The sequence below is a fragment of the Toxorhynchites rutilus genome, chromosome 2 (assembly GCF_029784135.1).
Source record: "Toxorhynchites rutilus septentrionalis strain SRP chromosome 2, ASM2978413v1, whole genome shotgun sequence".
Lineage (NCBI taxonomy): Eukaryota > Metazoa > Arthropoda > Insecta > Diptera > Culicidae > Toxorhynchites > Toxorhynchites rutilus.
The window spans coordinates 334,463,420-334,489,475 of NC_073745.1; the positions used below are offsets into that span (position 1 = coordinate 334,463,420).

At 40.3% G+C, this 26,056-nt stretch overlaps 1 protein-coding gene and 1 long non-coding RNA gene across 2 annotated transcripts; one reads left to right on the plus strand and one right to left on the minus strand.

Moving 5' to 3' along the window:
* The first annotated feature begins 584 nt into the window (after positions 1-584).
* Positions 585-2,952, plus strand: LOC129767880 (zinc finger protein 761-like). The gene is made up of 8 exons (XM_055769129.1): positions 585-601; positions 771-1,154; positions 1,240-1,323; positions 1,380-1,463; positions 1,504-1,604; positions 1,661-1,813; positions 1,869-1,952; positions 2,010-2,952. The coding sequence occupies exons 2-6, from the start codon at positions 902-904 to the stop codon at positions 1,784-1,786; spliced, it is 648 nt and encodes a 215-aa protein (XP_055625104.1). The 5' UTR covers positions 585-601; positions 771-901; the 3' UTR covers positions 1,787-1,813; positions 1,869-1,952; positions 2,010-2,952.
* A 22,092-nt stretch (positions 2,953-25,044) lies between these two features.
* Positions 25,045-25,855, minus strand: LOC129771453 (uncharacterized). The gene is made up of 3 exons (XR_008742379.1): positions 25,598-25,855; positions 25,345-25,540; positions 25,045-25,257 (listed from the first exon to the last, which is right to left on the minus strand). It is a non-coding gene; the product is annotated as an uncharacterized LOC129771453 (long non-coding RNA).
* Positions 25,856-26,056: the final 201 nt, after the last annotated feature.

Consider the following 26,056-nt stretch of genomic DNA (forward strand, 5'->3'; position numbering starts at 1 on the left):
GATCTCATTCAATTTTGACTATTAACTTGAATATTTTACTTTAAAAAATACTTAACGTGTCCACGTGGACAATATCAAAACCCCCTTCCTCCTCATCGTGGACAAGCGTGGACATTTTCGTAGCCCCTACCCCCCCAAAGTTGTCCACGTGGGGTATGTGGACGACCCCTAAGATGAAAAAAAAATTCAAGATCTGAAACACAGAATTTATTATGGCAACCCTGTCTCAAGAACGGGTTTACCACCAGACGTCGACACTGTGCATTTGTTATCGCGGATATAAAACAAGTTGTTTTGTTTACTCCTGAAATTTGAAGATAGTTTTGGAATTTCTATGTTGAAATTGGGCTGATTTGAGTTGTCGTTTGTTAGCAACAATCTGTAAGTTTATTGCGAAAATTTTTGAGAAACCGCACCATAACAAGCCTCACAATCGCTTAGTCCTACTGTTACGATCGCAATGTGACTTATTTGTATTCCGTTCCTTTTTGGTCAATGCAAGAAATGCGTATCGTAATAGTTATATATTGTTGGTATCTGAAATGACACTGGTGTCTGACCACATTCTATTTCAACAGTGACCCATGTAGCTTCTGCTCAGGTATGTGCAATGAGGAATTCTATCACGTGCTGGTTCCCTCTCAACGAGGGCAGAAACTAAAAACTGTCCTGCGGAAGAAGCTGAACAGTTCCACTGCCCAGTTGAGCAGTTATCCAACATGCGACATGATGATGATGATGTTGAATTAAAGAGGCTTTAAACTTTTCAGTTCATTCGCCTCTAAGAACATGCGACAAATGCCACCAAGAATTCATAACCGTCCACAACATTCCCGAGAGCTGCTTCCGAATTTTGCCCAGCATCAAACCGACCGATTACATCAAGAAGGAACCAGAGTTAATGATTGATGACCACCACGAGTTGCCAGATGTGGACTTTGGGCGGATTGAACAGGATGTCAAAATGCGAATTAAAAAAGAGAACGACGGAGAGGTATTCTTCATCAGAGGCGAAATGGACGAAGACGACAATATGTCATTAATTCCAGATGCTGGAACAAATACACAAAAAACAAATGAATTGAGTGCTTTGCAGAAGGAAGCTCACACACCTTCGGAACATCATAAAAGTAAGGATGACATTGCGGAAGAAGGTTTGTTGAATGACCACATACGGTTACACCTGGGGCGAGGATGTGGTGCGATTTCCTTTCAACATTGACCAATAATCTATTTCAGGACAAAAACCGTTTAAATGTAAAAAGTGTGGAAAAACATTTAGCTTAAAATACAAACTCAATGCTCACGTTCGAAATCATACTGGTTGGTAAACAATGTTTTAATGTAATGAACCACTCAGAAGGGTCATTTCTTTGCAGGTAAACGTCCCTATTCTTGTCCACATTGTCCGAAAACGTTCAGACGTCCTTCGGCGCTCAAACAGCACATTCGAACTCATACGGGTTGGTAATATTTTTTTTACAACAATTAACCACTCAGCAGCAGTCATTTCTTCGCAGATGAACGTCCCCATCCTTGTCCACATTGTCCGTTGGCGTTTTGGTATCCTTCGGACCTCCGAAAGCACACTCGAAATCATTCGGGTTGGTGAGGAATGTTTTACAACAATGATCCAATCAACAGAGTCTTCCATTCGCAGATGAACGTCCATTTTAATGTCCGCATTGTCCAAAAGCGTTTAAGAGGCGTTGCACGCTCAGAAAGCACACTGAAACTCATCAGCGTAGAAACAGTGAATGGGAAGGCTCCTCGGACGAAATTGTAATGGAAGACCACATACGGTTAAAAACGGGTGAGAAACTGGTTTTAAAATGGTTACATCTTAGCATCTTTCTAATCTATTTCAGGAGAGAAACAGTTTAAATGTAAAATGTATGGAAAAATATTTGGCCTACTATCCAAGCTTAAACTGCACTTTTTCATTCATACCGGTTGGTGGAAAAGAGTTCTATTCGATGAGACCTTTTAGCATGATCATTCATTTGCAGGTGAACGTCCCTTCGCTTGTCCACATTGTCCGAAAGCGTTTTCGCATCCTACGACGCTTCAGAGGCACATACGAACTCATACGGGTTGGTAAAAATTGATAGCTGAACATGAACAATTTGAGGTGCACGAAACCAAATAGCGAAAGATTATCGGAATGAAACTCAGTATAGCTTTTATTGCGTGAATAAATGTAACGCGGAATACAAAACGGGGGGAAAATGGACGCGTCCCAACAAGAATGAAATTAGTTCACAGATCTGTCACTGAAGGCGTTGCTGAAATAAAGTGTGGCCAGTTTGGCTGCGATGTGAAGCACACCGCACTACTCCCCCTTCCTAATAACACTTTCATTGTATCCGGAAACGTACGTGATGTCCACTTTTAGTTATGCGGTCAGATGATGAATCAGCATCCTTGCTGATGTGGGCCGGTTTTACCCTGTCGATCGAAACTGTCACTTGTTTGTCTTTAATTTTAATGGTGAACATTTTACTGTTCCTTGAGACGACTTCATGTGGCCCTGTGAAAGGAGGTTCTAGTGCGGCTCTGACTTTGTCGGTTTTTAGAAAAATGTGTGTGCACTCCACAAGTTCCTTTGGAATATATACATGTCGACTTGTGTCATTATTAGAAGCTGATTTTGGTATTAGCGAGTTCATTTTTTCTCGTAGGTTGGCTACAAAAGTTTCTTTAGAACCCCAAAGGGGCTGCTTTTCAATCATCGCACCGGGAATTCGAATGATCATACCGTATAGCATTTCAGATGCTGATGTCTCTCCGCGTACCGCAGTTCTTAGTCCGAGTAGGACTAATGGTAAAGCATCGGTCCAACTTGATTTGTATGATTCTAGTGCCGTTTTGAGTGGTCTGTGCCAGCATTCAATCATCCCGTTGGCTTGTGGATGGTAAGGTGTAGTATGAATTCGTTCTAAACCTAATAATACGCACAACTCATTCATTAGTTGCGATTCGAACTGTCGACCCTGATCTGATGTTAGCTTCGTTGGAGTTCCAAATCTTGATATCCATACCTCGATGAAAATTTTGGCGACGGTTTCTGCGGTCATATCGGGGATTGCTACTGCCTCCGGCCATCTACTGAAACGGTCAATCATGGTCAAGATGTAACGCATTCCATTGGATATTGGCAAGGGGCCCACGATGTCGATGTGGACATGTTCAAACCTGTCATCCGGAATTTCGATTTTGTTTGGTTTTGACCTGGTGTATCTGGAAACTTTGTTCTTTTGACACTCGATACAGGCACGTACCCAGTTCGATATGTCCTTCTTAACTCCGGGCCACACATATTGCTGTAGAACTTGTGCTTGCGTGGCTTTCAATCCCGGATGTGCTATTCGATGTACCTGTTCGTAAATGATTCTCTGATAATAGCGAGGAACGCAAACGCGAATCTTGTTTCCTTGTTGTTGGCAAAGGAGCTCCATACCAAGTCGAGAGATTTTTAGTTTCTTGATATCGGGGTTGTTTCGTTGCCAATTCTGCAATTGTTCATCGTTTTCTTGCTTCGTAGCAAAATCGCTGTAGTCGATTGTAGACGGTAAACAAATTCCTTCTATTCTCGAGAGGACGTCTGCAGGAACATTTTCAGTACCAGCGACATGAACCAATGTCGTAGTATATTCACTTATAAAGTTCAGCAAACGTTGCTGTCTTGGCGTAGGTTTGTTAGCGTTTTGTTTGAATGCGAACGTTAGCGGTTTATGATCCGTGAATATGACCGTGTCGCGGCCTTCAATTACATCTTTGAAATGTTTAACGCCCAGATATACTGCGAGCAACTCTCTGTCATACGTTGAGTATCGTCGTTCTCGGTCGCTGAATTTAACCGAAAAATAACCTAACGGCCTCCAACTGTCTCTACATTGCTGTTGCAACACGGCTCCAGCGGCCAGGTCGGACGCGTCAACCATCAGTGATAGCTGAGCGTTTGAGTCGTAGTAATCCAGAACTGTTGCCTCTGTTAATGATCGTTTACATTCATCGAAAGCATATTCAGCTTCGGGGGTCCATATGATCGGCGTTTTATCATTTTTCTTGTTTGATGGTATTAGTTTTCGCAAAGGTAATTGTACTTCAGCGGCATGCGGAAGAAATCGTCGATAATAATTCACTAAGGCTAGGAAACGCCTCAACTTTTGTACAGTGTCCGGCTTAGGGTATTCGGCTATCGCTGTGACCTTTTCAGGAACTGTTGTGCAGCCATCGGTGGTGATCAGTTGTCCCACGAATCGTACTTGTTTTTTCCCTAGTTGACATTTGTCCGCATTGATCTGGAGTCCGTTTTCTCTCAGTTTTTCGAAAACTAAACGTAAGTGTTTTTGGTGTTCCTCCTCGGATACTGACGTTATAAGTAAATCGTCTATGTACGGCATTACAAACGGCATGTCGAAGAAAATGTTATTAATGAATCTTTGGAATGTTTGACCTGAATTTTTTAGTCCTGGTGGCAATACGAGAAATTCATACAACCCCAGTGGCGTAATGATTGCTGTTTTTTCAACATCGTTCTCGTGCATAGGAATTTGATAGTACGCGCGTTCAAGATCAATCACAGAGAACACAGTCTTATTTCGTAGCGTCTGACAAATATCGTAAACATGTGGCAGTGGGTACCGATCTGCAATAGTAGAGTCGTTAAGGTTCTTGTAATCGCCTACGAGCCTGTATTTTATATCACCGTTTTGAAGCGTCTTAGTGGCCAGGTGCACTGGACTTGAATAAGGGCTTTTCGAAGGTTTGATGTATCCGAGTTCTAAGAATAACTTTAACTCCTTGCGAAGCGCTTCTAGTTTATGTGGTGGAAGTCTGCGAAATTTGGAGTGACATGGAGGGCCTTCGACCGTGATAGTATGCTTGACGTTGTGTTTGACATTTTGATCTGGGAGTCGTGGTCTAGTCACGTCGGAATATTCGCTCAATAGACCGCCATAGTCATTACTATCGGAAAAGGCTTTGAGTCCGTATAGCCCTTCTGTGATGGAATTGATTTGCCCGCGTGCTTTTATATTTGTCATTTTATCGACTAGACACTCACCTCGCAAATCCACCATCAGGCCGTAGTGTTTTAGGAAATCTGCCCCTAGTATTGGAGACGTTACATCAGCTAGTACGAACCGCCATGGGAAATTTCTGCGAAGACCAAAAGTTGGTTTGCAAACTTCAATACCATAAGTTGCGATGCGGGTGCCGTTGGCGGCATACAAATTCATTCCTGGGGTTGGTTTTAGTTTCTGGAGTGATGAACATGGCAGAACTGACAGATCCGCGCCGGTATCAATCAGAAATTTGTAGTTAGTTGTCGGATCGTGGATTATTAGACGGGATTGACTGACTACGCCGCATTCGCCCGTCGCCGATTGCAGCTGATCTAGTTTTTTGATTTGAACTGACAAGGCTCTCGGCAGTTCTTTGCATTTGCTCCGAACTTTCTGTGGTAGTAACAATACGGGTGATATTCTCGAGAGCCGCTCCGAAAGCTTTGCTCTCTGTTGAAACTTCTGTTGCGAGATCTGCTGCGTTCTTGACGGAATGCGGCCAGCTCGTTTGAAATTTCGGAGATTCGTGTTCGTAATTCCGCCAAGCCTATCTCGTTAGTGCTGTCTGGCGAAGCTGTTACGGACGATGCAACACGGTTCCTGGTGATGTCTGCAAGCTTGTCGGCTTGTTCGGCTAGCTGTGATAGTTGGAGTGTAGTTTCTGATACTTTAAGAACGGCTTGGGTGGTTTCGGGTAACTGCTGCATCCACAGAGATTTGATAATTTTTTCGTCAGTGATAACGTCTCTGGCAAGATCCCTCATCTCACGTAGAAGCTGAGAAGGCTTGCGATCTCCTAGTTCACATCCTCGTAATAGCTGCTGCATACGGTTCTGTTCACTCGTACTGTACTCTTGGATAATTCTTTCCTTAATTTTAGTGTATTTATCGTCGGCAGGTGGGTCTCGAATAATGTCTGAGCAGCACGCGAGGATTTCCGAGTTATGTTTGTTCTTTGAACAAACGAGTTTTTAAAAAACACTTTATTATTCACTTTTCTTAAAGTCAAATACTTAAACCTCACTGCACCGATCTACACGCGAAAAAGAGGTTGAGCCACATGGCGCTAACTCTTTTATAGCCTAAAAATGCTGATTATTAGTTTTAGCTATCAACTCGTTCATTGGCGCGAAACGTGGCGTGATGCGCCTGTTGCTTTTCCTGACGGCTTCCCCCTGGGATGAAAGTCGTCCTCGGCTTTCTGTTTTCTGGATTTATGCTTGCGGTACCATAGTGATCTTCGGGCGAGTTTGTCTGTTAGGTTCCGATGGTTCTTCCGGGTTCTGATGACTTTGAAGTTCCTCTAGATGCGACATTGATGATCTCGATGGGAGTCTATTCCAGATCCAAAATGATAGAGCTACGATGAAAATAATTGTTATTGTTGAACCGAATCCAAACGATGTCCACCCAAAGAGTTCGAGTTTCCATTGGATGTTATCTGTCCTTAGATTGATGTGTTTGATATGACCACGTTGTTCCAGATGTAACTTCTGTAAGTATTCTATAGGGAATTTGTTTGTAATCGTAGTAAAATTTACCGTCAATCCCGTTGTTGGAACGAATGATGCCAGTTGAACTTCTTTATTAATGTTGGAGTACATTTCGTCGTTGATAAAAAGTGTGCAGTTTGAAAACTGTACGAGGAAAGATCCCTTAAGTTTTCTATGATTCGATGAGCAGTTCGATGTTATTGATATTTCCGCGTCATTGATAATCACGTTTGAGTCATCGACTCGTTTGATAATACCATTGGTGTAGGTTCTTTCCATTGGGCATGTAGCTGATTCACCTCTCATCAATTGTTGAATGCATTTGGTTATTGGTTCAAGCTGCGTACTTGAGCATACATAGACGTTTCTACTCATTTCGCAGAGGGATTTTAGCGCAAAAGATGACGGACCTTGTAGATAATAGTTGGTTGAGATGGATATACGGGAGTTATTGAAGATAACTGGTTCGATGAAGTTGAGATCATATTCAGCATCCTTGATTCGTGGTACCTTCAGTATGTAGGCAATGGATTCCTTGGATGAAACCACGTATGCACTAGCGAAGTCCAAGGCTCCTGCTATAAAATTGTTTCCTTCCAGAAGATGATGAATTCTCGTGATTTCCTCTGCATTGATAATTCTGCTGCTTGGGATGTTGTGTTGAGCCAAAACTATTGCCTCCTCTAAATCTTCTAATTGTTGTGTGAGTTCATCTAAGCAAAAGAGCAAACCTACTGATCTGAAATCCTTATCGTTTTTCAATGCTGTATTATTCAGTATTATTGTTACGTTATTCACTTTTTCTGTTAATTTATTAATTCTGTCTTCGAATATGTGATTAATTTTGATTTGCTTTTCATTCGCATTTATCAGACTATTTGAAGTTGAGTTTATAATCCTTAAATCTTCTGCATCGGGGCTACCTGAAATGTACTTCCAAAGTGAACCTAGTTTTTCCCATCTTCTAACTCTAGTAGAGGGTTTTAATTTCAAAAATGTCTGTTCTAGTTTCGTTACTTTAGTTTGAATTAATACGCTTAGGAAATCAGCTGAATCTATATTTGTTTTTGCATGATATAAAAGTGTTTCAACAGAGTTTTGTAATTTAATGAGATCTACTCGGTGCAGTATCCTAAAATAATTGTTGCTTACATAAGCTTTTCCTAAATGTATGATTGCTACCGGGCTCTTGTCTAAATCGTGTACTAAAATTTTGCCATTCGTCGTTGTCCAAAGCCAGAGCCATAGTCTGTAATAGAAAAGTCTGTGTCTTAGTTATCTGTAAAGTTTTTCTTAATGTGTTTTTTATGTGTTTTAATTCCGGCCTGGTCGGTTACTGTTTTTTCTGTCTCATTTGTAATGTCTATTAGTCTGTATCTATGTCCTCTAGGTGTGGGCTTAGCTTTGCCTTTCACCAATAATCTTTGTTTGTTTAGTTGTTTGAATTCTTCTTTAGTTACTAAAGGTATTTTCGAATTTTGTTTGTGTGCCTGATTCGTTAATGAGTCCTTTGCGTTTTGTAATGTTTTTTGTTTTGATAGGTTGATTTCTATTGGATTGAGAGAACTACAAGTGCCGAAAATAACTTCTCTCGGTTTTAAATTTATTGACGAATGTTTGGTTTCGTTATAAATCGCTGTGATCATGGCAAGACCTTCGTATAAATTTAGATTCTCTACTTTTTTCTGATTGGCCATGTACATTTCTAGCAAAGTACTGTGGAATCGTTCCACGATACCATTACTGTCACTGCAGCTGGCAAAATGCAAGGAGATGCCATAATTTTCCAAAAATTCTTTGAATTTTGAATTTCGAAAGCTTGTGGCTTGATCACAAGTAATTAATTTGGGAATGCCAAACGTTTTGAAGTATTTTATTAGTGTTTCTTGAATTTCATCTGTTGTCTCATGCATGATCTTGTAAATCTGTGCAAATTTTGAGAATGAATCTACAACAGTAAGAAATTTTTCAGTCTCCTTTATAAAGACATCTATGAAAACATTTTCGAATGGTCCATTGTAGATTCGTCTAGAATGAGGTATAACGAATGGTCTTCGTTCATACTTAGCAAATTTACAAGATTCGCAGTTTTTGACGAACTCTTTCACTTTAGCCAACATGCGGGGAAAGAAGACTGACTTCTGTACTTCCTCGTATGTTAGTTTGTATCCACGATGATTGAAGCTGTGACATTTTCTTATAAATTCGTTCTGATCGGTACCTGAAATTAAATCTGGAAGTTTGATATTAGTTAAATGAACTTTAATATTTTTAAAATTTGTATCGATAATGTGTTGGCACATTCGGGCAATATTCAGGTCGGCAAAAATACCATTTAGTTTCGTCGGATCTAAGTGTCTTGTCAGAATGTCTTTTATGTCGTCTTCCGTATAGTCAGGTTTGTGAAATACATGACGAAAATGGTTTGGAAAAACCATACACGCAAGGTATGGACTCTTTGCAGCATCATCTGCTCTGTAAATAAGTAGTTGGTTCGCATATTTATTAATGATCTCTGGTCCATAGATCGGGTCATTATCGAAAAATTGATTAGATAGTTCTTCGTTTAGGTTCAATTCTGTGCGTGGAATCCTTGAAAGGCCATCAGCAACAACGTTTTGCTTGCCCTTCTTATAAATTATTTTAAAATCAAATTGTTCCAAGTAGAGCCTTTGTCTTGTAACTCTTCCCGTGGAATCTGTTAACTTTAATTCCTTTGTAAGAGGTTCGTGATCCGTATAAATCGTGAACTCTCTACCATAAAGGTACGGTCTAAAGGTTTTGGCAGCAAAATAAATGGCCAAAAGCTCTTTCGCCGTGGCTGAATACTTTTCTTCAGCTCTGCTCAATGTCCTGGATAGGTATGCAATAGGCCGTTCCTTTCCGTCATGTAATTGAGCTAGAACTGCCCCAATGGCAACATTTGATGCGTCCGTTGTAAGAATAAACGGATTATCGAAGTTAGGGTAAGCCAAAAGTGTTTCTGTTGTCATGATTGTTTTTAGCTCTTCAAATGCTCTCTCGTAATCATGATCAATATCGATGATTTTATTTTTACCTCTGAGTTTTGAAGTCATGGGTTTTGCAATATGGGCGAATTTAGGAATGAATCGTCTATAATAACTTATAGTTCCGAGGAACGATTTTAATTCTTTGGAGGTTTTTGGTAGGGGCCAAGACTTTATAGCCTCTATCTTATTAGGATTGGGTTTTACCCCGTCTATTGTGACGACATGTCCTAGGAAAGCTACTTCCTTTCGAAGGAAGTCGGATTTGTCACATTGAATTTTCAAGTTCGCATCCCTAAGGGTTTGGAGAACTTTTTTGATGTCCTCTAAATGACTTTGAAGATTAGTACTGTAAATGATGATGTCGTCCATATAGACGAAACATCGGATCCCTAAATGTTTTCTCAACACTGTATCCATAAGACGCTGAAAAGTCGCAGGCGCGTTTTTCAGTCCAAATGGCATACGAAGAAACTCGTACTTGCCATTATCAATATTGAAAGCGGTTTTCGGGATGTCTTTAGGGTCGACTTCAATCTGGTGGAAACCACTAGCTAAGTCGAGCACTGTAAAATACTGAGCTTTTCCTAGTCGGTCTAAGATTTCGCTCACCTCAGGAATCGGATATCGATCCGCCGGGGTTTTTTCATTCAATTTTCTATAATCGACAACAATGCGATATTTTCGTTTCCCAGAGTTGTCGAGTTTTTTCGGTACGACCCAGATGGGGGAGGTCCATTGTGAAGAGGATTCTCTAATTATACCGTTTTCCAACATTTTTGTAATTTGGGTTGAAACTTCCTTACGGAGGTGGTAAGGATATTTATATGTTTTTTGATGGATGGGTTTTTCATCCGTTGTATTAATAGAATGCTTTACCTCGTGTGTAAAGGTTAGCTTTTCATCATCCGCAAAGAATACGTCTTTGAATGATCTGAGTGTTTTGATCAAAGCATTTTTCTCTTCGTTATTCAGGTGTTCTGATGGGAAATTCAAACGAGGATTTACCTTCTGATGATTGATTTCTAGTTCGAAAGCGTCACTAGGGAATGGCTGAAGTGCCGTGTGGCCTTGTTCACCTTTCTTGGTTAGATGCACGAAAGCTTTATAATTATTTGCTTCATAAACGCCTGGTTTTAAAATTACGTTAGGATTCAAACTGATTTCCTTATCAATTAAAAATGAGCCGTTCGTTGTGGTGCAGATTTCGAATAGGTTTTCATCGGTGCCGTGGAAATTGATAGAAGTGGGGAAATATTTTGACACCGTGTATCTACGATTACTAAATGTAACAAATGCTCTGGAGGTGTCGATTACCGCACCCATGGCAGCTAAATTTTCATAGCCTATAAGGCCGTCAAAGAAATCATGAAATCTGAAGACATAGTACGGAAGTTTTTCATCGGATACTTCCGGGAGCAAATTTGTGTTTACCACGCGATCTATAAGAAACTTTCCGTTCTTGTTATTTATAACGGCTGGTCGTTTAATTTTTGTCGATATATTAACGTGCTCAGGGTTGATGTATGATTTATTAGCGCCAGTATCCACTAGGAAATTTAAATATCCCTTCGTGGTGGGCAGGCGCAGGTATGGAATAAAGTTCATGTTGGCATGTTTGCTACACGAACGGTTTGAAAATTTATTTCGTCTCCTGTTTCGCTTGCAGTGTCATCGTCATTGTCATTGTCTTTGTCGTTGTCGGTGTCGTCGTTCACTTCGTTATTGTGAACTTCGGCTTTGTTCTTATGAAATGGTTTTGCCGCGGGTTTGAAGCGAGGGGGATTGGATTTCGCTTCGCCGTTGCTGTTCGGTTTGTCTTTGTAGTTGTCTTTTTGTCGTGGGAATTTACTGTATGATGGGCGATTTCGCACCTCAGCGTTTTGGTTGATGCATACCGATTGGTATGCATCTTCTAATGTGGTAGGTTTGGATTGTCTTATTATGGATGCGAGTGGCTCGCCTATGTTGTCTAAATATTTGGTAACTATTAGTATTTCAATCAGATCATTTGTTTGCAGTGGATTAAGCGATAGGTTCATCTTGATTTTTGTGGATAATTCTTTTACATCCGTATAAAATTTATGGTTATTTCTATCACCTCGTTTCATGTGAAATAGGTGAGACAAGTTTGTGGCTAGATCTTTCTGATCGCCATAAATTTCCGACAGAACCCGTTTTATGCCAGGTATGGTATTAGGATTTCCGTTTGCGCATAGAACGGTGCGCGCATCACCTTTTATTTTATTTTTAATAGCCCTCATATAGTGGCTGGGTATCGTGTCGGGAGCGTTGTTGTCTCCCTTCACTAAGTACATTTGGTATATTTCTTCTAGCTCTTCAAGCCAGGCAGGTAATTCCTTTTTGATGCCTGTGAATTCAGACATGTTTCGAATCGGGTCAGGCAGTCTATAATTGTCAAACTGTCTTCCACTGCTAAGCAGCATTTCTTGGAGCTCAGCCACAGTAGCTTGGAGCTGCTCAATTTCACTTGATCGGTTGCTAGGCATTTTCTTGCTTTTGCAATTTTTCCACAGTAAAAGGATAAAAATGACTTACGTTATTATTTTCCACATGTGTTCACAAGATCGAAGCGGGCCTTAGCTGTCGTTCCTCGATGAAGCGTCGTTCCTGGTGATTAATCCCCTGTTGGATGACGTGGCTTTTCTCGGTTCCTGTCGCTGGGTCTCTTTTAGTTCACTTCGATACTTATCCGCACCGCGCTGCGCCAGTTATGTTTGTTCTTTGAACAAACGAGTTTTTAAAAAACACTTTATTATTCACTTTTCTTAAAGTCAAATACTTAAACCTCACTGCACCGATCTACACGCGAAAAAGAGGTTGAGCCACATGGCGCTAACTCTTTTATAGCCTAAAAATGCTGATTATTAGTTTTAGCTATCAACTCGTTCATTGGCGCGAAACGTGGCGTGATGCGCCTGTTGCTTTTCCTGACGCCGAATCGATACCTGCTAGGACGTGGTAATATCGAGTATCCTCTCTAATAATTCCGGCTAGTGTAAATTGCGCTTCAATTTGGGCGAACCAAAGGATGGGGTCGCGCTTCCAGAAAGGCCCCACTTTGATGCCGATTTTATTCACAGCCATTGGACCGTCGGGTACGTTGTTCGTAGCAGCTGCGTTATTCGTAGTGATTGCTTGTGTTCCCAACAATTCTTGCAAACGGGCAATCTCTTCTTCCAGACGTTGCTCATTCGACATCTTTGGGTGCTACCGAGGTGCCCAAGTGTGATTATTTGTGTGTTTCCTTAAGCCGGGTTCAGACGGTGCGAGTAAGCATACGAGTCGGTCTAGTCAGTTGCTGCAGTGCAGCTACTCACACCGTGTGAACACATCATGCCAGTTAGTGTCATGTGTTTTCCGGCGTGCGAGCTACTTCAAAGTTTTTTGAATTCACTCGCACTCGCATCCCTCAAAACGTCAAAAACAAAATTTAGTGTTCGAATCAGGGATGCCAAATGTAAAGAAATGTCTCTATTTTTAAGATAATTGAAAATATACGAAGATATTTATAAACTTTACAATTATTGGAAAAATAAATAAAAATCTCATAGTTTCTAAACGAAATCGTTGTTATTTTGTTTTGCACGCTGGCGGGCACGCTTTCTTTTTGAGATAGTTTTCTTGAGAATCTCTAATATAGAATCATTATCAGGCACAATTTTCATTCAAAATTCACACACAACTTGCAAAAAAAAAGTATTGATCTAAGAAACAGAATACATATTCGAATTAAAAAAGGACATTTTCATTAATTCACATGCAAATCTACTATCATTTTTATTTCACGAATTGGTACAAGCTGTTGGCAAGACGAAATAAATAAAATTTTAAAAAATATTTTAGACTGCCATTTATAGCATCACATACTTCCGGAATTATCTTAGCTATGAATGCTTTCGAGATTCTAAAACATATCGACAACAATCTGAACGATATTCCAGAAGAAAGCCACATCAATGTCGTTTTTTGATTTCACTCTTGCAGGTATAGCACCTCTCATGAGTGTATCATGGCGTTGTATTTTTGGACCAATGAATTCCAACAGTGTTTCCACTTATTCAGGTGTTTTTCTCAACACTGCTCTGTACTCTAGAGGATCATCATCGTAGAGTACCTTCAGTATTACTTTTGTTGCTCCTTTTCCTTGCATCCAATTCCTAGCCCAAATCCTTTTGCCCTTCTGCTTTTTCGGATAGTACCTTCAGTTCGAAGAAATTCAGCTCAAAGTGTTTTTATACACGGTCAGCGTGTATTTCGCGATAAAAATGTGTAAATGTGTAATAAAAAACTGTCAATAGAGAACTCGATTTGGGATCAATCATCTGACAAATTCGGACCTGATTGCTGTTTCTGACTATTTGATGGACATTTGAAAAATCATCTGGCATCCCTGGTAAGCCAATGCAGTAGTATCTAGTTTCTCGTCAGCAGCTCACACTGTGTGAACGGACAAGGCGAGTCAACCAATTGTCAAGCGAGTTCACCGGCCCAGTAGCTGCTCACTGTAAAGTCAGCTACTAGCAACGTATAAATGGGCCTTTACTTTTGGAAAATAGTCGAAATCGTCAATCACGTCGGGGTCACCAATGAGGTGCACGAAACCAAATAGCGAAAGATTATCGGAATGAAACTCAGTATAGCTTTTATTGCGTGAATAAATGTAACGCGGAATACAAAACGGGGGGAAAATGGACGCGTCCCAACAAGAATGAAATTAGTTCACAGATCTGTCACTGAAGGCGTTGCTGAAATAAAGTGTGGCCAGCTTGGCTGCGATGTGAAGCACACCGCAAATTCACTAGGCATAACTCTGTTTGCAGGAGAACGTCCCTATCCTTGTCCACATTGTCCGTACGCTTGTAAGGACTCTACAGCGCTCCAACAGTACATTCGAACTCATACTGGTTTGTAAAAAATTGTTTCACTATCTGCAAAAAAAAAAACAATTATATCGAGGTAATTCTTTTGCAGACGAACGTCCCTTTTCCTGTCCACATTGTCCGATGGCGTATAAACAATCTAGGACGCTTAAACAGCACATTCAAACTCATACGGATTAATAAAACATGTTTTACTATAATGAAACATTCAGTGGGATGATTTCTTGCAGGAGAACGTCTCTATTCCAGTTCACATTGTTCCGAAACGTTTACGAACTCTGCTGTGCTGCACGTACACACATTCGAACCAACATCGAAGAGAAGCCTTAAGTGCGTTTCACATACAACATCAACGTCACGTCACGTGGTGGAACACCATGGTGTGGGGCTTTTTGTCGTGAGTTGGAGTAGGAAACTTAGCGCAGGTCAACGGTATTATGACTGCCGATAGTTACATCGACATTTTGTGCGAGAACCTGGGAGAATCCATGCTGAAAATGGGACTCCACATTCCAGCAAGATAAGAACCCGAAGCATACTGCGAAGAAAACAGCAGCATTCTTCCTATCGGCCCTGGTCAAATGAATGGTGTGGCCACCCAAAGTACCGACTTGAAACCTATTGAGAATTTATGGGCGATTTTGGACAACAGAGTGGACAAAACTGATGATATTTGCTGCGTTGAAGTTGGGTCTCTAACACTCCCGAATCCTCGTAGAGAGTATGCCAAAGCGTTGTAAGTTGGTTATCAAAGGGGGTCATATTGGCTATTAATACTTTGTTTTTAATAAATAAACCATGAAGTATTTTTTATGTCATACCCTACTTTTTTACGTTTACATATCGACTGAAGTACCCATCAGTGTATACACTGCGTTTCACAACTATAGAACCACTCATTTTTTCTCAGAAGTCGGTTGAATTGAAGTATATAGTGTAGGATATAACAACTATCTTCATTTAAAAGACTGGCCAATTTTAACTTTATTGTTGTGTTCAGGCGTGAAATATTCAAAAAACAAAAATTCCAGTGTTTCATAACTATAGAACCAGATGGAAAAACGCTCACTCCTTCACAAAATCAACGTCAATTTCGCATGAATTGCAGTAAGTTTCTTATTCATAGGTCATCTTTAGTTCTCAATCAGTTCAAGTAACCCATTTGGGGTGGTTTTGACAAAGCTGCGCCATATTGTATTGTGTATCTCGTTCTCTTCAAGCTCTTTAAGCTCTTCAAATCACTCATTCTGCTTGTAAGCTGCATCTACTATTCGTACGATCACTCCTTATAAGTACTTGATAGGGTTTTGATCTGGTAAACAAGCTGATCAGTCCAGGATCTAATCCCCCAATTCAATAAACCATGCTTTGACTTTCCGGATTTTATGAATTGATGCCAAATTACCCAATTATCACATTGTTGTTGATGAAAAAACAGCGGGTAATCATTCTGAAGTAAAGGGTGTGTCACATCAAATTGCATCACGGAAAAAACGCTGTAGAAATTTAATTTTTAGGAATTATATCTTCAGCTTTCGCTTATAATCAGATAAGAGTGTATAGATCACGTTGGCCATGCTTCACTGTCAATTTTTCGTAAATTTGGAAAAATGTCGTCGAACGAAAAAGAGCGTCGTGAATTAATCCTGTGCACTCATTTCGAGAATCCGAAGTTGTCACATCGGGACATCGATAAGATGATGGGAATCGTCCAATCCACGGTCAGCAGAGTACTAAAACGATACTTCAAGAACCTAACCATCGACCGGAAGGTGAAGAACAGCAAAAGTGGATGCTCCGTCAGTGAAAAAGATCACAAGCGCGTAGTTAAGCAGTTTAGACGTGATTCGAGAAGTTCGGTCCGGGATGTCGCCATTAAGCTGAATTTGTCAAGTTCATTCGTCCAGCGGACCAAGCAGCGGGAGGGCCTGCGAACATACAAGGTTTAGAAGGCTCCCAACCGCGACGAAAGGCAAAACATGGTGGGGAAGACGCGAGCCCGGAAGCTGTACACCGAAATGCTGACGAAGCCGCATTGCCTGGTAATGGACGACGAAACCTACGTCAAAGCGGACTTTCGTCAGCTGCCGGGCCTGTTGTTCTTCTCCGCAGAGGACAAATTCAGCGTTCCGGAGGAGATTCGCAAGCAGAAACTATCCAAGTTTGCCAAAAAGTACATGGTGTGGCAAGCGATCTGCTCTTGCGGAAAGCGGAGCGCCCCCTTCGTGATGATCGGCACGGTAAACGGGCAGGTTTACCTTAAGGAGTGCCTAAAGAAGCGCTTACTACCACTATTGAAGCAGCACGAGGGCCCGACCATCTTCTGGCCGGATCTCGCTTCGTGCCACTATTCAAAGGACGTGTTGGAGTGGTACGAAGCCAACGGGGTCACGTTCGTGCCAAAGGAAATGAACCCGCCCAACGCGCCGGAGCTTCACCCAATAGAGAAATATTGGGTGATTATGAAGCAGGCCCTCCGGAAGAACCCAAATTTGTCAAATCGGAGGCGGACTTCAAGAGAAAATGGATTTCTGTTCAAAAAAAAAACTACAACCTGACGTTGTACAGAACCTTATGGACGGGGTAAAGAGGAAGGTGCGAGCATACGGGCTTGGGCTCGAAGTATGAATAAAAAGAAAATGCCAAAGGTTGTTTAATAGTTTTTATTTTACTGTCTAAAATTTTCAAAAGGATCGGTCTACTGGGCGAATTTCTACTGCATTTTTCCGTGATGCGATTTGATGTGACACACCCTTTACTTCATTGCACTTCTGACTGTTCATTCGTGTTGATGGTAAGCTACCTAAATCAGGCCTTTTTGAGAAAATTCTCCCCAAACCATAAAAATCTCATCTCCATAGCTGCGGGTCCAAAAACTAATGTGAAAGCTAATGCCATGGGTTTCACTATTTCAGGAGAACTTCTCTGATAAAAAGAAATCCAACTTGAATAGAATTTCTTCATACTGAAAGGACTTACCGAAAGTGTTATGTAATTTTCAAACTCGTAACTTTGCAGGCGACAGTTTGAGATTTGAGGAAAATATTTTCAAAACGGTCACGTTCAGATAGCTCAACACCAACACCAATGTACAGTCAGAAGTGCAATGAAGTACTTCAGAATTATTTACTTCTGTTTTTGCATCAAATACACTGTAATAATTGGATAATTTGGCATCAATTCATAAAATCCGGAGAGTCAAAGCATGGTTAATTGAATAGGGGCTTCAGATTCTGGACTGGTCAGCTTGTTTACCAGATCAAAACCCTATCAAGTACTTATGAGGAGTAATCGTACGAATAGTAGATGCAGCTTACAAGCAGTATGAGTGATTTGAAGAGCGTAAAGAGCTTGAAGAGAACGAGATACACACTACAATATGGGGTGGTCAAAACCACCCCAAATGGGTTACTTGAACTGTTTGAGAACTAAAGATGACCTATGAATTAAAAACTTATTGAATTCATGCGAAATTGACGTTAAGTTTGTAAAGAAGTGAGAGTTTTTCCATCTGGTTCTATAGTTACGAAACACTAGATTTTTTGTTTTTTGAATGTTTCGCGCCTGAACACAACAATAAAGTTCAAATGGCCAGTCTTTTAAATAAAGATAGTTGTTATATCCTACACTATATACTTCAGTTCAACCGACTTCTTAAATATTTCTGGAAACTCAGAAAAAATGAGTGGTTCTATAGTTGTGAATGTCACATGGTTATCATTATCTATAATTAGCACATTACACAGTTGCCATTTTGCCAGTATTAGGCAAGGTGCAAATTGAGAAGCGTATAGCGCTCATAAACGAACACGAGACTAGCAACACGACTCATACGTGCCACAAACGTAGCGTGGTGGAGCGCATATTCAGTCGCAGTTTGGTGTAAATAACGTGCCACTCGCATACAACGTCTGATTCATACAGATTTGCGCGATATATTTATTTACTAACACAATCACCCAACCAGTACGACCAGCACGAGAAACTGTGGTTCAGCCACAGCGTCACGCGAGTCGTGTCTCACGAGCGCTTCACACTCTCGCGTCATCTGGCCAATTTGCGCCGTTCTATCTGTTTTCATTAGTCACAAAACAGGTGCTATATCGTGGCAGGTTACTCGCGCTATACGCGTCTCAATTTGCGCCTGGCCTTACTTCTATACCACTGCATATGGTACATCTACACAGTAGCCCTTTAGGCGTAAGAGTTTCTTCCATTATCCAGTTAGACCGGACAGCGGAGACAGTTGATTGATCATTGTTGAGTTATTTATAGAACAGCAACCCGATGTGTCTTGCAGAGCAGAGCAGTTGTATGGATGAATCGATCTTATTTCGACCGTGGATCGATCTCCATCGCTGGTGATTGTTGCGTGGACATAGTTATTCTGTAACAACACAAAGATGGTCAATGAGGGCCCTGAGTTTTGAACTCACGATCGATCGCTTACTAAGCGAACACGCAACCAATGTGGCTACGGAGACCCCCCCCCCCTCGCAACAAATAGTTATTAATATTTTGCCTAAACATCAAACGGTAGGCGTAGAAGTTCAGTGAGCTGGCGACATGAAGGGATGCAATCTTGAATAACCGAGCATTTGTACCCACTTTTGTAGACCGTGTTAGCAAAACGGATTCCGGAGTGTAAAACTTGTACTCGCTTATACACCGATTGGTGTGATTTCAATAGCCTGTTTCGAAAGTAATTTTAGGGCTATTGAAACAAGTTTTAGAATCAAAAAGTAACAAGCATATAACGCATAGACATTTTATCTTTCGAATGAAGTGTTTATCATACCATTTCGTTCAGTTGTTTAAGAGGTATTAACGCTCAAAATCTGGTTGCTCCGACGTAACGCTTTCGTTTTCGAAATATTGAACTTACACCCCAGTATAGAAATGAAAGACGTAATCCTACGTCAAAATTAATACCAAATGTCTTAAAATTACATGACTATAAGTATTGCATCTCCTCTGAGGAAAATTCTCAGAATCTTTCTGTGCCCGAAACAACAAACGTCGTTTATTCTGCTCGTTTTGTGTTTTATGTTTCCTCTCGAGCTGTCAACGCTAGCGAGTATTGTACTTGAAGCATCTGGCATTGCAATTAACACAACCATCCGACTCAGTGCAATGCGTGCATTGATATAAAGAAAGAATTTGCGACATATGACCATTTATTGTATTGTTTTCCCAAAGGCAAGAAAGAATCGTTGCTTCTCGAAATGATTCTACAAAACCACACAACCGGAACTTTTTACTAAGGAGTTATTTATGAAATTTCGACGTATTCGCAAATACTATCCGAAATGATAAACCAACAGATTAAAAAAAAAGATTGCGTAGTCCTACGTCCTAAGCGGTCGTGTTTCGGATACAATCCCTTGATTTTTTTTCCAGCTGTAAGGCATTTGAACGGGCCAATTGCGCTGATCGGGGACAGTCTTTCATCTCATTTGAATCCAACAGTTATTAAAATTTTCCATCAAAAAATATTAAATTTATCTGCTGCTTATGCAACTCATCTGACACAACCGCTTGATGTTGCGTTTTTCGGTCCAATGAAGCGCGAGAACGGTGGCGTGCTTCTCGTGAGTGTTATAAGAACTATTCCCAAAGGTCACCTCGAAAGCCTTATTATGTGACTGTGGAGGTGATGGGTGCGTAGTTCAAAACTTATGAATTATTAAAAAAAGTAATTTTTGAAAAAAAAAAAAAAAAAAAAGATGAAAGTTGATTTTTCGGACAACCCTAAAATGGAAATGGTCGCCCTAATGAAAAAAATAAAAAATACGGGTCAAATGTTTTGCGATAAGGAACAAAACTACCAATTTTCACGAAAATCTGAGAACCACTATATCGGTTTGGCATGGAATGGCTGTTTTAGGAGGCAAGAAACGTTTCTATGGCAAATAGACAGTCCTCCCCCTCTCAAAGGGGGGGGGGGGGCGTCTACCATATGATTGGAGCATAAATTTCTGCATAACTCAAAATGTCAAGCAAATTGAGTCAAATCTGGTATGTGAAGGTTTTAGGGGACACGAAACGTTTTGACGAGTTTTGGTAGAGGTCCTAGGAATTTTATAGTAAAAGGTAATTTTAAAAAGTAGAATGAATTTTAGAACGAAAAATAAATTTTGGGTGTGACGAAGTTTGCCGGGTCAGCTAGTTTCATATATACATCCACGTTAAATATATGTCAAAATTGTTATAATCCACCTACAATAATTGGAGGTAATTTCTTTCAAAGGATAAAAATGCCATATAAGGTAATAAACTACCCGTGTGTAAATACTACACTTACGGCCACAACTCAAGGTAAACGAGTAAAATATCGATAAAAAACATTACAAAACAATTTATTTATTCGAAATCACATTTTTAACATTATTTCGACTCATAAAATGTCTTCTATTAAAACAATCCAGACATACAAACTTTTCGGAGCAGTGATGCCAAACTATGAGATCAAAGTATCCTACTATGTGTTGAGGCTAGTAAAAAACGAAAAACGCATTATTTTTAACGTAAAACTCTAGTTGACGAAAATGTTACATTTGACCTTTTCAAAAGTTACGCCAGAATTCTCAAGAATTTAAATACATTTTATCTTACACCATACACCCCTCGTTTGTCTCTATTTCCAGCGTTCCATAACACCACTGACAGTTACCTCCCGAAATGTCAATTCAAATTCGCGAATCAAAAGAGTCTGTTTTCGATCAAGACGGGTCTATGGTACTAGGTGAGGCCGTTTCGTCACTAAGTTGGTTAGGGGAGCGGTATATAAAAAAGTACGGAAGAAAGCAGAAGGGGATTTTTTTCCTTGAATTGTGAAAGAGACAAACTGATCACGAGCGAGCTTGGGCACAAGCGTATTGTGTTTTGTTTACAAACAAAACAGTAGACTTCCAATATGGCTGAAGAGTGGTTTTAGCAAGTTAGCCCACCTTAGGATATACTTCTACGCGCCTTGTTTTCGATGTGCCAACTGCGTATCTGTGTTTTGCTTCAACGCACACACACACAAATACCTCCATCCAGGGTTACCAATAATATTTTTCAAAAAACTTGAGATTGCTCTTAAAAAAACTGGAAGAAAACTGGATCCCGTGAAATAGTTTTACTTTGAAAAGTTCGGCCTTGGTTTATCTAAAATCATTTTTCATACTTATTCCAATGTCCGAGAAATAGTATTCCCTTCAAAGCGTATAGTAGATCATAAAATAGCGAAATAAACCATGAATGAACCATTGAAACGACATTTGAGGATCTTTTCTTCTAAAACCTCTAAAAAATATGATTTTATTTGAATAAAATTTAAAAAATCTCATATTCTTTTTGCTCGACAATGAGAATTATTGCCGTACACAGTTTCAGGTAATAGATTACAACATCAAACCTAACCTGAATTGTCTGTTCTTCTCCTTCTCGAATTTTGACATTTCTGTATTTTTTTTTGACCATCTTTGTAGCTATCTTTTTCGCACTCACGAAGAATATGAAATAAAAAACTTCACCTGCGAATGACGGATCTCGATAGTAGCAAGTCCGAAAAAGATATCCTAAAGCCCATAAGGAGAACGATTGTAAGTTGCTATTCTTGGCTACCACCTAGAGAAAGATAACTCTCCACCGTTGCGACTGAAGTTCGATGCAGAGTACGCGCGATTGATAACGGAACATATCGCCGGGAATATTGGATTTAGAGAAGTACTCTCGGTTACCTTCTCAGGTTATTAAAAAATAACTCTCCTCCGTCCCGATGAGATTCATATACGTACGCGCGATGCATAATATCTTCAGGGTTCTAGAGGAGTTCTCTCGGATTCTCAGATTTCCAAAAGATAAGTCTCCCCTTCCAGATTACAGTTCGATATATTGCCGGTCTGATTAGTTTTAGAGTTCTTCTGCTTTCTAGATTTCCTAATAATAACTCTCCGCCGTAGCAAATGGAGTTCTATGAAGTGTATACGCTATGAATAAAACCGGGATGATTGATTTTCGAGAAGTTCACTCAGTTACCGTCTTAGGTATCCCACAGTTAATTTTCCATCGTTGCGATTGGATTTCGATGGGGAATGATGCGATAAATAATGGAATGTATAGCCGATCCAAATAATTGTACAGATTTTACTTTTTAGGTTACCTAAAAATAATCTTTCCCACATGTTGTAACACATGGGATTTTCGGATTTTCATTTCGTCAAATGGTCGATTGATGTAAACGGATGTAAACGGAAGGAAGATTAATTAAAAAGATGGAGCACATTGACACTATGATCTTCTGAGCTTTAGAATGATTTGGAGAACCTATCACGTCTGATACTAAAACGTTATATAAACTCAAAGCCAGCATAGCACGCGGGCTTTATGAATTCTTGGGTATTTTTTTTTTGTTATGCTCATTGTAGATCAATTGGTCAGAACTTCAGAATGTTTTGGAGGACCTAGAACATATAATATTAGGCTGTCAAAAGAGTCCTGCGGTATTTCCGCGAGGTGTCGTTGTAAGCGCGTAGTTCTAGTTGTATTCATTGTATCGAGTCATACTATAGCTTGTTGGAATGGCATTTTTGCGCGCTATAATATAGTCCTCGACAGTGTTTTGTTTGGTTAAGTCGTTCGTGAGTTATAGTGTCGCAAATATGGAGCAAAATAAAGAGAAAATCCGACATATTTTACAGTACTACTATGACAAAGGCAAAAATGCATCTCAAGCTGCCAATAAAATTTGTGCAGTTTATGGACCCGATACAGTTTTCATTTCCACCGCACAACGATGGTTTCAACGTTTTCGTTCTGGTGTAGAGGTCGTCGAAGATGCGCCACGCTCCGGAAGGCCTGTTGTCGAAAATTGCGACAAAATCGCTGAATTAGCCGAGAAAGACCGGCATAGTAGCAGCCGTAGCATCGGCCAAGAGCTGGGGATAAGTCATCAAACCGTTATTAACCATTTGAAGAAGCTTGGATTCACAAAGAAGCTCGATGTATGGGTGCCACACACGTTGACGCAAAAAAACATCTTTGACCGTATCGACGCATGTGAATCGCAACAAAACCGACCCGTTTCTGAAGCGGATGGTGACTGGCGATGAAAAGTGGGTCACTTACGACAACGTGAAGCGCAAACGGTCGTGGTCGAAACTCGCTGAAGCGGCTCAGACGGTGGCCAAGCCCTCATTAACGGCCAGGAAGGTTCTGCTGTGTGCTTGGTGGGATTGTCAAGGAATAATCTATTATGAGCTGCTTCCCTATGGCCAAACGCTCAATTCGGACCTGTACTGGACCGCTTGAAGGTAGCACTCATGAAGAAGAGGCCATCTTTGATAAACAGAGGCCGCATTGTCTTCCATCAGGACAACGCCAGGCCACACACTTCTTTGGTGACGCGCCAAAAGCTCCGGGAGCTCGGATGGGAGGTTCTTTTGCATCCGCCGTATAGTCCGGACCTTGCACCAAGTGACTACCACCTGTTTTTGTCCATGGCGAACGAGCTAGGTAGTCAGAAGTTAGCCACAAAAGAGGCCTGTGAAAATTGGCTATCCGAGTTTTTTGCCAATAAGAAAGCGAGCTTCTATAACAGGGGTATTATGAAGTTGGCATCTCGTTGGGAACAAGTCATGGAACAAAACGGCGCATATTTGACTTAAAACAGATGATTGTAACTAATTTTATGAACAAATGGAAATTCAAAAAAAATACCGCAGGACATTTTTGACAGCCTAATATTTATATAAACTCAAAGACATTGTAGCACGTTGCTGCTTGGTAAGTTACCACACGCACTGCGCGCTAACCGTATTGATTTTCGGATGTTGAGGCAGGCGAAAAATAACACTGCGTAAGAAAAGAAAAGATACACTTTGGATCGATCGAACGAAAAATGTCAAAAAACAAAATTGGCCAAGGAATAGGAAGGGTGAGGGAGGGATAATGTTTATGCATAATGAATATATTTTACAAAAACCTGGTAAAATGAAACAACCATATAAAAAAACTGGATAAAACTGGACAATATTTTAAAAAACTGGAAGATTTCAGGGTTTAACTTTATTCGCGTTGACAGTGCGACGGTAGTGCCTCCTGGTGTTGGCAGGTGTTGGCTTCTCATTAGGGGGCAAAACATAAACAAACCGCCATCGAAAATATACAAATTTGATACAGTGATTACTCATTGTAATTCTTTGATTGTGTCGTCTGCTGGTTTTAGGAATCTTTAAACAGCTTTCAAACAGCATATTACGGTGAATAACGAATATTCTGGCCTCATTCAGCGTTTGTAGGAGGCAGAAAAAATAGGCGCATCTGGAGGACTGAGATTTTAGGGTAATTTCTTTAATAAAATTATGAATGAAACTTGAAAAGAAATGAAGTGCTGTTCTATTAAACAGTTCTGTCAATTCATTTTCTTTAATAATGAAGCGAAAAACATTACGATACAATTCATTTGCAGTGCAGTGCTTCGTGGAGAAAATGGCCGAGTGGAAGCAAAGTGAACCTTGCAACGAGCCTTGTGATGAAAATATCGGGATTCAATCTATAACACCACATTCTAGTAAAGTGGTTTGTATAGTTCCTGGATGTCGTACACGGAATGGCCAAGGATATTCATTCCACAACTTTCCCCCGAAGGCGGATAGAAAACGGTATAAGGTTTGGTTGACAAAATTGCGACTGAATTATGAGCCATCTCCGTCGTCGAAAGCTTGCAGCTTACATTTTAGCATTACAAACTTTGTTGTTCCTAGTAAGTAGTGTTTTTCTGTTGCATTATAAAATACTAATGTCTAATATTTTATTCTAGCTGCGAGAAGGCTTACTGAACGGATGATTTTAAAAAGAACAGCCATACCAGACATCAACTTACCTAAACCAATTTGTAACACAGTGAGAGAAATAGCAGCTAAAAATCGCGCAGAACGAGCAGCCAGGCGGAATGAATTTAAACCAGATCTGAATCATTATATGGAGGACAGCCAAATGTCGATCTGTGATTATACTGAGGACGCAATAGACACTTTTGTTGCAAATCTGTTACTGTAAGCAATGGAACTGAAGGGAACCTAAAAATAGAAAAATTGATTTTTGCCATTTGTATTCAAGAAAATCACAAAAAACACATTAGAAGATGTTTTAAAACGGCCATTATGTGTTTGCATTTTCCCATTCCAGCTTTGCACGAACACTGAAAAGACCACTTTTCAAAGGAAAGTCTGGTGCGGATGGAAATTTTGTGTGGATCAGCTCTAGGTGATGATGACTTCAAACAAGTCGCAAATATGGTAAAGCCGTCCTCGTGCACGGTTTGAACTCCGACAAGAAGCAAGCTAACCAGCTTGAAACACCCGTTCACCTTCGACTATCAACCTGCTTCCTCCTCCGACGTATTGGAAAATATCGGCAAGCTGCAAATTTACCGTCATCGTCGAAGAGTTTATCGCATTGGATGCCTGTTTAAGAAAGAAATATTAAAGGTTTTCATTAGCTTTTCATTGCATTAGAAATATTCCGGAACTATTTTTTGTTCAAATCGCACTAAAGTAACTAAAGATTTTTACCACAGATTCAGGAAGAAACCT